We start from the raw sequence: 12,656 nt of genomic DNA on the forward strand, positions 1-12,656 counted from the left end.
TAAAGGGATAAGAGAAAGAAGAGAGGGCAGGTTAGGGGAGGGGTTGGTCAGAAACAAAATGCTGGCCAGGAGGAGCAGAATGTAAACAGTGGGGAAAAGAGTATATACAGAGGAGAAAATAGGATGTAAATGTGAATGGGATTGGAAGTGAATAGCAGATGGGATTAAAAACCAGAATCCTACAATATGGTGTATACAAGAAACACATTTGAAACAGAGAGACACAGAGAGTAAGGGGAAAAAGCTGGAGCAGAATATATTGAGCTTCAGCTGATGCAAAAAACCAAACCAAACCAAACCAAAACAAAAACGGGTAGCAATTCTGATCTCAAACAAAGCAAAAGAAACAATAGATATAATTAAAAGAAATAAGGAAGTTACAGCTTGTTCAAATGAACCATAGATAATGAAGTAGTATCAATACTAAACATATGTACACCAAGTGGTACAGCATTCCAATATTTAGAGAAGTTAAATCAGTTATAGGAAGAACTTTCTGCTCACAGAATTAGATAAATCTAACCAAAAAATAAACAAGAAATTAGGTTAGAGAGGTTAATAGAATCTTAGAAATTTAGATATGCTGGATATCTAAAAAAAACAAAATGGGGAAAGAAAGGAATATACCTTTTTTCTTAGTGACACATGACATCTACATAAAAACTGACCATGTACTAGGGTATAAGTACTTCACAATCAAATGCAGAAAGGCAGAAATAGGAAATGTAACCTTTTCAGATCATGATGCAATAAAAATTATGTGTAATAAAGAGCCAGGGAAAGATAGTCTAAAAACTTATTGCAAATTAAATAATCTAATCTTAAACAATGAGTGGTTCAAATAACAAACCATAAAAATATTCAATGATTTTATTATAGAGAATGACAATAATGAGACAGCATACCAAAACTTATGGGATGCGGCCAAAGCAGTTTTTAGGGGAAGTTTTTAGGGGAAATTTTATATCTATAAATGTTTACATGAATAAAATAGAGAGGAAAAAAATCAATGAATTGGGCAATTAACTAAAAAAAAATTTTAAATCCCCAATTAAACACCAAATTAGAAATTCTGAAAAATCAAAAGACAGATTAATTGAAAGTAATTAAACTATTGAACTAATAAATAAAGCAAGAGTTGGTTTTATGGAAAAAAAAACAGCAAATAGATAAAACTTTGGTCAATCTGATTGGAAAAAGAAAAGAAGAAAATGAAATTACCAGTGTCAAAAATAAAAAGATAAACTTTGCACCAATGAAGAAGAAATTAAAGCAATAATTAGGAGCTATTTTGCCTAACTGTATGCCAACATTCTAATTGAAATGGATGAATATTTACAAAAAATATAAACAAACCAGATTAACAGAAGAGGGAATAAAATATTTAATAGTACCATGTTAGAAAAAAGAAATTGAACAACCATCAATGAACTTCCTAAGAAAAAATCTGCAGGGCCAGATGGATTTATAAGTGAATTCTACCAAACATTTAAAGAACAATTAATTCTAATATTATGTAAGCTATTTGAGAAAATAGACAAAGGAATCCTGCCAAATTCATTTTATGACACAATTTTTACAACCAGTGTTTCTGATAGCCTTCATTTCTAAAATAATACCTATCAGCTTGGCTAAGATGATAGAAAAAAATAATGATACATGTTGGAAGGGATGTGGGAAAACTGGGACACTTATGATTGTTGCTGGAGTTGTGAAATGATCCAACCATTCTGGAGATCAATTTAAAACTATACTCAAAGGGCTATAAAACTGTATATATTCTTTGATTCAGCAGTGTTAATATTGGGTCTATATTTCAAATCATAAAAGAGTGAAAAGGACCCATATGGGCAAAAAAACTCCAACTCTTTATGGTGACAAAGAATTGGAAAAATGAGTGGATACCCATCAACTAGGAAATGGCAGAATAAGTTATACTTTCAAAAGAATAACTGACAACAAGCAAAAAAAAGATGAACAGTCATGAATAGAATTTTTTTTTAATTTTATATACTTTCATATAATGAAAACTTATGGCTACATATTTTGAATCCTTCCTGATGTTTTGCTGGGCACATAACAATGTTTTGTTTTACTTTTCCTGTCTTTTTTCTATTTTGTTTTTTATTTTATAGTTTTAAATAACTATTTTAAAAAAATTATGAAATGCCAGTGGTTCAAAAAAAATCACTGCACTACTTGAAAGACATAACCAATAATAAAAGAGCATAGACCTCATATTTTGAGAAATTATAAGAGAAAACTACTGAGTTGTCTTAGAATCAAAGGACAGAGTAGAAATAGAAAGAATTCAATGATATTCTTCTGGGGGGAAAAAAAACTTTAAAAAATGAAACTCCCAGCATCACTATAGTCAAAATTTATAATTTCCAAGTCAAAGAAAAAACATTACAAGCAGGCAGAAAGAAAAAAAAAAAATCATGTTCTCAAAAAGTATACTCAGGATCACTGCAGTACTCCTGACATAAAGGAGCAAAGAGATTTTAATATAATATTCCAGAAGGCAAAATATAGAGCCTTGCAATCAAGAATAACTGATACAACAAAAATGAATGTAATACTATAGGGGAAAAAATGGAATCTCAATGAAATAGAAGACTTTCAAGAATTCCTGAGGAAAATAGCAGTGTTCCATAGAAACTATGAACTGCAAAAAACAGGAGTTAAGAGAAGCATTAAAAGGTAAATATGAATGGATAATCATAAGGGACTAAACAAGTATACACTGCTTATATTATACTAGGGGAAGGTGATACATGTACACCCTCTGAACTCTCAGGGCTGTCTAAACAGAAGGCTTGACAGAAGCCTTTCTGTTATATCTTTATGATTTTCAAGGAAATGAAAATGAAGGTAGAGGAATACAGAACAGGGATAGTGGGAATAGAGACAAAGGTTAGGGGAAATTATTTCATGCAGTCTAGGTGTTCAAATAGAAATCTATATAAATTGGTAAGAAGGTGGGAAAGGAACTTCTGACATGAACCTTATTCTCATCTAAACTAGACAAAGGAAGGAAGAATATATTCATAAATAGTTGAGTACAGAAATACATTTCATTCAATGGGGGAATAAGGGAAAGGAGGAAAGAAAAAAGAGAAATAAAAAGAAAGGCTGAAGTAAGATAGCTATTAAGCAAAATAAATTCCAATTAAAAATATATTTATCCTTATTTACATAAATAACACACACATGTTTTTAAGTTTTTGTTGTAGCTAAGAACTGAAACCTGAGGAGGTACCCATTCACTGGGGTATGGATGAACAGTTTGTGGAATGTCAATGCAATGAAATACCATTATGGTACAGAAAAAAATAACGAAGAGGATGTCAGAGAAACCTAAAGACGAATTAGGAGAGCAATTTGTATGATAACAATAGTGTAAAGATAATACTGAAAGACTTATTAATGATTATTGGCATGTGATCAATCACAATTTAAAAAACTCCAATAATTCTTAGGTTCTTTCCTTGAGCTGATTTTCAGGACACTTTTTTTTTTTTCCTGTGAAACTGCATTTCTTACATTTTATTCTATTTTTAAAATACTTTAATTTTGTTTTAATATTTGTTGTCTCAACGAGTTGGTGTTTTCTGTTTGGTCATTTCTTAAGCAAGATATCTCAATGTCTGTTCTAAATAGGAGTTTTCCTTGCCCATTCTTTCTTTTTCAACTATTACATTTTATACCTCGTTTAATTTCTTCCAGCTACTTCTATAATTCTTGGAGCTAAGACATTTTCCCCCTCTAAAACTTTATTTGGACTTGTTGCAGGGTTACTTTCTTCTTCAGGGTTTGTCCCTAAAATGTCTCTGAGTCTGAGGAATTTCTGAATATATTTTATAATTTTCTTTAGTTTGTTCATATCACTATCTTCAGTCTCTGGGAATTATGCTTGTGTCAAACTCTGTTCCCGTTCTTTTGGATAGTGTGGGAAAGACCTGCTTCTTCCTGAACACTGTGGCTGAAACTTGGCTCTACTTTCTGCAAAGTTTTGGGCTTGTCACATGTAGTGACTCAGGCTTAGCCTGTCTGGATGCTCCTCAGGTTCATTTTTCTGCTGTGGTCAGTGTTTCTGGACTGTTCTGCCACTGAAACCTTTTTTTTTTCCTGCTTGAAAAGTGGTTTTAAGGATATTCCCTCACACTTTGGGATGTGCTTTTTCTGATTGCCTTTCTCTCTTTTTCTGATTGCCATGGAGTTTTTCTCTTTGTTGTCACCAAAATGATCTTATTCCCCATCTGAATTTTCTTACTATAGACTGCTACCTTACCCCCCTCCCCCTTTATTTTATCCTTCTTGAATAATGCACACTTTCCAAGAACTATGCTGTAGTCATGAATCTTATTGTATCAAGTCTTTGTTATACCTATGAAGATAAGTTGGCTATTTTAATTCATCTATTATCCATACTTTCTATCTTTATACATAGTTACTTGAGATCATGAAGTTTCCTTTCTTTCTGGATCCTTCTGATTAACACTTCTTATAAATTACTGATCGTTTCCTCTAATATTTTTCTATGTTACACTTGTTTTTTTTCCATAACTTGTCAGATCTCTATGGACTATCTTGACCACATGTCCCCCCCTCATCAATTTAAGCTCACTTTGCCAGGAAATGCAAGAAAAATATAAACAAACTAGCACTTGCTAGGTTTATTCTGTCCTTAGCTGTTGTGCCACAGTTCCCTTTTGTCCTGACTCAGTTTCCCTAATTTTCCTGCCTCAGTTTTCCTAAATTGTTCTGCCTCAATCCCCTGGTTGCAACCCTCCTTTTCTGCTCATTAGAACTGAGATAATTAGGGCTGTAGAGATCTGACACTCCAGAAGACAAGACTCCAGATGTCCTATCTCAGAGACCTAATTGGTATCTAAGTCCCAGACTTCCTGGCTCAAATTGGACAAGTCCTAAGTCCTCACAATTTGTAAGAATTTATGGTCCTACTCCCAGTTCTGTCAGAACTGGATTGATGGTCCCAGCCTGGAGATTACCTCTCATCCGGAGTCTGGGCTCCATGCCCCCCACCCCACCCCCTGCCTTTGTTTAGCTACCTGAGCTTAGATGTCATTGAGAACTCAAATTTGCTGCTGGATGCTTTGGATATCAGCCATGGGGCCAACATGTCCCCAGCACAATCTCTCCCTCTCAAATAAAATATTAAAAACTCTCTATATCTTGCCTCAGTTTCTGGGGCATTGTATTGCTATACAATGAGAGCAATATATATATATATATATGAGCATATGGTTATTGTATTTTAATAATGACATCTCACATTTATGTAGGATTTTAAGGTTTATAAAGCGCTTTCTTCATAACAATCTTTAACTGTAGATGATATTTCCATCTTAAATTTTCAGATGAGGAAATTGAGGCACAGAGAGTTAAAAGTGATTTTCCCAGGGTCAAATGACCAATGTGAGTAAAAAGCCAAGAAATGAAACAACTTCCTTATTCCAAGCCCATGGTTCTTTCCACCACACTATACTCCTCTTTAAAAAAGATTTAATTTAAAAAAATCTAAATCTAAGACAATAAGCTTTCAATCTACTGATTAGACTACCTATGGTTCCCCATAGAAGTAACATACTGAACACAAATGTACTAACTAAAAGCAATTTCTTTAAATAAATAAAAGCAAATTCTCTAAATAAATTACAGCACTGAAAATCCAGGAACTTGATCTTTTATTTAAGATGCAAGTTGTGAGGCAAGATATAAGTTCAATTACCATCATGATTATTACATAAAATCACAGGATGTCATTATCATGACAGAAATTGTGCCTAGGAATCAAAATAGCAAAGAGAGAACTATAAAAGGACTCAATTCAATTTAAACATTTATCAAACATCTACAGTTTGAAAGACACTGGGCTATATTAGGAGTTACTTTTTGTCCAGAGCTCTGATTTTGGTGATGTGGGGAACTTAAGTGAGGAAACTGTCTGCCAGTGCAGATTAGCAAATTATAGTCTCAGAGAAAGTGGCCTGGGACACAGAGAATTTAAATTACTTACAAACCTATTAAGAGGCAAGACCTGGTCTCCTAACTTTCAGATCTACTGGGCCACATTGCCTCTGGGAATATAAATGCAAAAAGAAAGCAATCCAACTCTTGAAGATCTCTAGCCATGCCTGGGGAGAGGGTAGGGTTGGTTATGGAGGAGAATGCTTACCTGTAATTTCTGAGGAAATTAGAATCTGAATACCCAAGAGTATTGCAACATTCGAAAAAAGACAGGAAAGTAGCTTCTTATTGAGACTCATCACTTTGTAGTAAGAATGAATGAAAGAATATGGGAGGTAGGTAAGGAAGTAGAGGAAACCTCCTAAAGCAACAGCTGTAGTGGCTAGAAATTTGGAGAGGAAAAATAGAAATCATTAAATAATATGTAATAACTTAAAGCACAGACCCCTTTTTCTGTCCCAATAAAGCATTTGTATAACCAAAGTGTTTATGCAGCTATCAAATCTTTCTTTCATAAAAACTGATAGAAACTTTTTCTAATTGCTCTTCTAGACCAAAAGATTACAAACTTTCACAATTTAAACAAGGACAAATAATTATGTTCATGGAAGTTTTTTTTTTTTTTTTGAATGCCTATTTATGAATTAAAATCTGAACAGTAAGAGAAATTCTCAAAGTGCAACATTATGTAGAAAGAAATCTTAGATTCACAGAGCTGGCATTCATTGACAGTGCTTTCTCCTTTCCTTTTCTTTAGCTCATATGACCATATACCTCCTGCCACTATCTCCTCTTTCATTCCTGCTACACCAAAAAGCTAATCTTTCTACATAATAACCTTTCCTGTCACTAAGGCTAATCTTCCATATAAAAAAGTAATCCTATTCTATTCTAACTTTTCCATCAGATGGCTCCCTCTATCACCCCCACTTTCTCACTTGTCTTCCATCTCTCTCTGCCTGCAAACACTGAGACATAGTCTTAGAGCTTCTTTATAAAATAAAATTTGTCAACAGGGTTATATTGTAGTACTTTTTTTCTACTTGAAATTGATATTAAAATATAATTAAACTATTTTACATATATATATAAATTTATTTTGTAAAATGTGGATACCATATAAGGTTTTTCTAAAAATGTAAGGAATATAATCTCTTTTAAGTAGTGAAGGGGGAGGGGGAGGCCCCGAAACTCTTAAAGCTCCTTGAAGGAGAGATTCTCCTTGAATCCTTGCTATGTGAGACTTGCACCAGGGAACCAAGATAAAGTGGTTTATCTTGGTGGGACTAGCTAAAGTAATCTCATTTAGCTGGAGGTCTAGATTTCTATTGACCCCTATTGTTGGCTCAAAACCACTCCCAGGAAGTGGTCTCATCTAGGCCTGGGGACAGTGACAGCATTGAGAGAATCTCATTTGATTGAAACTTCTGTCTCAGATTTCCTTATAAAAAAGGCAATTTTAAGCTCAGTTCTTGCAGAGGACCTACTATATGCCATGCCAAGGAAACTCTCTCACTGGCATAGCAGCAAACCTCTGCCCACAGAAATGACATTCTCTTTCAGCGATACCCTCTCTTTATCTTCCTTATCTATTTCCCTAACAAGACTTTATATCTCTCTGTCGGGATTTCTCTACTAGAAACTTTACTTCTCCGTCAGACCTTGCCACTAAGGAATTCAGTCTTTCTATTCATGCATAGCAAAGGCCGATTTCCCAATGCCAATAATAAACTTCTTTTTACAAGTCTAGCTTTTTGGATTTGTAAATTGCGTTATGAAGGACCTCTGCACTGTCAGAAGGGGGTTCCCATAAGTGCCTGTCCTGCGCCGAATCCTAAGGGGATTTAGGGGATCCAAACCTCTTCATTTGCTTCCCTGAACCCCGAATCTGCCATTAATCTCATCATTTAACTCCCTGACCACCAAGAACCCTAGTCTCATCACTAGTTCATGATTTTATAGTCTGAACTTGTATATTTATACTATATGTCTGACATATACTACTCTTATGTACATCCAAAAAATTTCATTTATAAATTAGTAGGAAATAGGATTTTAAATTGCTTAATCTTTCTTCAAAAAATGTAGTTACTGTTGTATTTCTGAAAATGGTCCCTTTTTTCAATAAACTCTTCAAGGGCATAATCACAATAATAACAAAAATCTCAATTGAACAAACATTTATTAAGAACTTATCTTGAGTTAAAGCAGTGGTAGATATAAAAATAAAAAAGGAAAATAGTACCTACTTACTTTTGTTGAAGAATGTGCTGATCATGAAGCTGAAGAATATGGAAACAATGGCAGAGCACATCAGAAAGAAAAACACCAAAGATCCTTCACTGTAGATGATTATTGGCAGGTATACAATCTACCATGAGACATTCAAAAGTCAATTTAGTCATATAAATGTGGTTTAGAAGACAAGATCAAATGGGACAAGGAAATAGATTTATAAAATATAGTAGTATCACTAACGCAATTAATAAACTATTCATTGACTGACCTACAATAAAAGAGTATATTACTAAAGGCCCACATATACACCACCTGCCATTTTGATGCTACTTCATGTTGCTTCACAACAACTACAACTACAACTACAATGTTGCTTCATATTCTGATTAATAATGTAACATCTTCCACTCAGCAATAAAGTAAGACTTCCACTCTCTTCCTCAGTGAAATTAAAAAAACAACCACCACCACCACCAAACATAAAACACCAGACACTTGCCTTGGCTAGCAGTATCAGAGTCAGCACAATGATGATAAAAAGAAAAAACAAGAAATATGTGAAGAAATAGGAACTCCAGAGCATCAGATTGCTCATTCCCATTATGCAGAGGTATTCCTGTTAAAAGCCAAAAAAGACAAAAGATATGTAACAAAGTTAATTTTAGTACAGACAGAAAACTATTTAATAATCATTATCAAGGAGTGTATTAAAGGTACTTTTTCTTTAATTCTTATATTAGTGTCTCAAAAAGTCTATGATGCTTGTTTTATGTATCCAATTTTACCCCAATCAGTAAAAAATACTAAAACTAGGATGTAAGTAGAAAGGGAATCTTATAAGAAGATTTAAAAAGTAATCTTCCTGAACCATATGTTTTTAGAAATTACTAATAATAGAAATATTTCATGTTTTAAATGTAACAAACATTATTTAAGTATTGGTTGATAGGTGAAATGAAAACAGTATTTGTTTTAAGTGGAATATGAGAGACATATTTTATTGCATACTTATGAGGCTATAACATTTTAATATATCTATATATGATAATTCTGTAGCATTTAATTATGTGAATTATTTTTATGTTATGCTAATATAATTACATTATGGTTATGATAGTTTTTAGTTCTTTGCATACTTTTTTTTCACTAAAGCAATCAAAGGTTTACAAGATCATCATGGTGGAATAAGAAACACAGTGCTACAAGAAATGATGAGGTTCTCCTTAGAAAAGCCTGGGAAGGTCCAGGCTGAATTGATGCAAAGTGAAATGAGTAGAATCAAGAGAATATTATACATAGTAGCAACAAAACTATATTAATGATCAACTGTGACTTAGCTATTCTGATCAATACAATGATCCAAGGTAATTCTGATGAAAAATGCTATTTGCCTCGGGAGATAGAACTGATGAACTCTCCAAAAGCAAACTGGAATATATTTTTTTTCACTTTTCTTGCTTTACTTTTGAAATATAGCTATATGCTTTGCATGATTTCACGTGAATAACTGATATATTGCTTGCTTTGTCAATGGATGGTGAAAGGGATAGAGGAGAGAATTCAGAACTCAAACTTTTTAAAATTAATATTTAAAATAAATAATAAGTTTTTCTTTTTAAAAAATTCATCACAGGAGAACTGAAAAAAAAATCAGAATTCTTCAGATGAGAAAGACAAAGGCCATATAAGGCATATAATTATATAAAACACTGATATCATGAATTAGATAAATATGGATTTATTCATTAAATTAAAAATATCGAACAAGAAAGCAGACCCTTGAAGTATGTTTTCAAATATAATGTATAATGATATGCTTTAGATAAAAATTAACCTAAGAAGTGATATAAGTGATACACACAGACATATGCACACATAGACGGGGGGGGGGCGGGGAGGGGGGGGAGTAGTTTTTAAAGGTTTAGATATTACATATTCATTTTTGCCTACTCATATAAAATTAGGATGCTCGAGTTTCTGCTCCTAAACTTTAAGATTAATGCTTTGGAATAAATCAGGTAGGTGAACAGGAATTATGTAACTAATTTTTAAAGCAAATTTTTGCCTAGAAGCTTATTTAATTCTTTGTGGGACAAAAGGAGATGCCCTAAAACACCAATAATCACAGACCTATAGCTTGAAAATATCTTAAAGCAACTTGATACAGGAATGAGTTCAGAGTTCCAAAATGTAAAGTTATTTGGTAATAGGGATTTAACTCAGGTATTAAGAAGCATTTAGAAGCATAAAAGAACAAAATGGCCACATAGGAAATATAGAAAATAGATGAAAAATTAGTTTGAGTGCTACCTGGGAGACAAGATTTTCAAAGAAGAGAATCGACTTGAGGTGGATGAATATAATAATGAACTATTGGAAAGCATTTAGTTTCTTCTTCCAATGAAAGTGATCTTTAGATTGGGAAAGAAGTAGGGGGAGCAGCTAGGTGGTGTGGTGGATAGAGCACCAGCCCTGAATCAGGAGAATCTAAATTCAAATCTGGCCTCAGACACTTAACACTTCCTAACTATGTGACCCCGAGCAAGTCACTTAATCCCAATTGTCTCAGTAAAAAAAAAGAAAAGAAAAGAGAATAGGAGAAGTATTACAAAACTAGCAAAAGGCAAATTCTGTCTCATTTTTAAAAAGAAAGAAAGAAAGAAAGAGGTAGTAGTAGGCCTGTGGTGCCTGCCAAAGTTATGAACACATTATTAAAAAAAGAAACACTGACCACTAAAAACTAGCACAGCTCTTTCAAGAATGGGTCAGTTTTAGCTAACCTCATTTCTTTTTTGGACAGAATAATTAAAAGTAAATCAGGCAAATAGAAAAGATATAATTAGATTTAAGCGTCACATAAATATTACATATCTATTCTATTTTTAATAATTCTGTTAAAAAGCAATTATGAGATTTAAAAGGTATTAACTACTCTTGATGAAATTATGTTTTTTTTTTTTTTTCTCAGTCTCTTATGGATATCCTTGTGGTTGAGATGTAGAGATACAGGTTGGATGGTAGTAGATTTAAGTAGATTTGTAATGCAATGATCAAACTTAAAGAGAAGTCATTTTAATGAGTCAATGTCAGCCTCAAAGAAGGTCACCAGCTGAGTATGAGTCTATCTTTGGCCCCAAATGATTCAACATTATTAGCAGTGACTTAAGGAATGACAGTATAGATGACATGAACTTCAAATCTCCAGGCAATACAAAGACAATTAATACTGTACTGACAAATTCAAGAAAAGTTCCTCTTAGGTCTAGAATAATAGCTGAAAGAAACAAATTTCATAGGGATAAATATGACATTCTATAATTGGATTCAACATAATCAACTGCAAAAAGTGAAGGACAGAGAATATGGCTTTTCCTATGAAAAGGAACTCAAGTTTTGGGGGGAGTTATTTTTGCAGATAGCAATTAATAAATATAAGTTAATAGTAAGACATAGTAACCAAAAAAGCTGATGTTGCGCAAGTCTGCATTAAAAAAGGCAAAGTATCCAGAATGAAATAGGTCTAGAAATGATGCACTTTATACTGAGTCCACATTTAGACTATTGTATTCAGTTCTGGATAACATTTTAGTAAAGACATACAAAATTAAAGCATGATCAAAAAATGTAGCCAGGATGACAAAAGAACTAAAAGAAAAAAATGCTGAAAAAGGATGAATTGAGGGAACTGATAACACTTAATCTGGATAAGAGAAGACTTAAGGAGGACATGATGGTCTTCAAGTATATGAAGGGCTGTCATATAGAAAACTGATTAAACTTGTTCTAATTGACTCCAGAGAACACAAATAGAAGCAATGAGAGCAAGTTTCAGAGGCAGATGTTATTTTGATTACAACTTTCCAAATCTTCATAAATTTATATCTATCACAAAATGAGATAGTAATATGTTTCCACTCACTGTAGCTCCTTGATCACAGGGTATATGACTATCTATTGGAGATACTTGTATAAGGGATCTTGGTCATGTATACATTAGATTAGATGACCTCTCAAGTCCCATGCAAATCTCGTTCTATTTCCAACACGCCACAGCATTCTATCAGTAATTTTAATTCAAATACAAGTAGTATTTACCTTCAGCATACTTTCCTTTTCCAACATGACAAAACGGATCATATTGAATACGATCACGGAGAAAACTAATATAATTGTTAAAGGAAGAAAAAAGATGAAAATAGGATAGAAATTATCAGCAGAAGAAACTGGGAAAGGAAACCTCCTTATAAAAACAGAGGTGATATTAAACAAATCTCTTGCAGTATTTTTTGCATGGTATCGCATTATAGCTTTATTAATAGCATGCTGTATCGTCAGGAACCCTTCAGCAAAATATCCTAAATAAGGAAAGAGAATAAATATTAACAAAACCTTATCTATGTAATGTTTTAGATCTTACAAACTCT

The 12,656-nt window shown here is 33.1% G+C and overlaps 1 protein-coding gene across 15 annotated transcripts in view; it reads right to left on the reverse strand.

The window, feature by feature from the left end:
- LOC100928701 (ATP-binding cassette sub-family A member 3) overlaps positions 1-12,656 on the reverse strand; it is a 251,867-nt gene that overhangs the window by 126,705 nt on the left and 112,506 nt on the right. For 11 of the 15 annotated variants that reach the window (XM_031942176.1, XM_031942127.1, XM_031942136.1 and 8 more), the window contains 4 exons: positions 12,328-12,587; positions 8,732-8,848; positions 8,248-8,365; positions 6,203-6,376 (listed from right to left, as the gene is read on the reverse strand). In XM_031942176.1, coding sequence (XP_031798036.1) covers positions 6,203-6,376; positions 8,248-8,365; positions 8,732-8,848; positions 12,328-12,587 — 669 coding nt within the window. The remainder of the gene's footprint in view (positions 1-6,202; positions 6,377-8,247; positions 8,366-8,731; positions 8,849-12,327; positions 12,588-12,656) is intronic. The other 4 variants (XM_031942186.1, XM_031942220.1, XM_031942161.1 and 1 more) reach the window with 3 other exon arrangements.

The sequence above is a fragment of the Sarcophilus harrisii genome, chromosome 1 (assembly GCF_902635505.1).
Source record: "Sarcophilus harrisii chromosome 1, mSarHar1.11, whole genome shotgun sequence".
Lineage (NCBI taxonomy): Eukaryota > Metazoa > Chordata > Mammalia > Dasyuromorphia > Dasyuridae > Sarcophilus > Sarcophilus harrisii.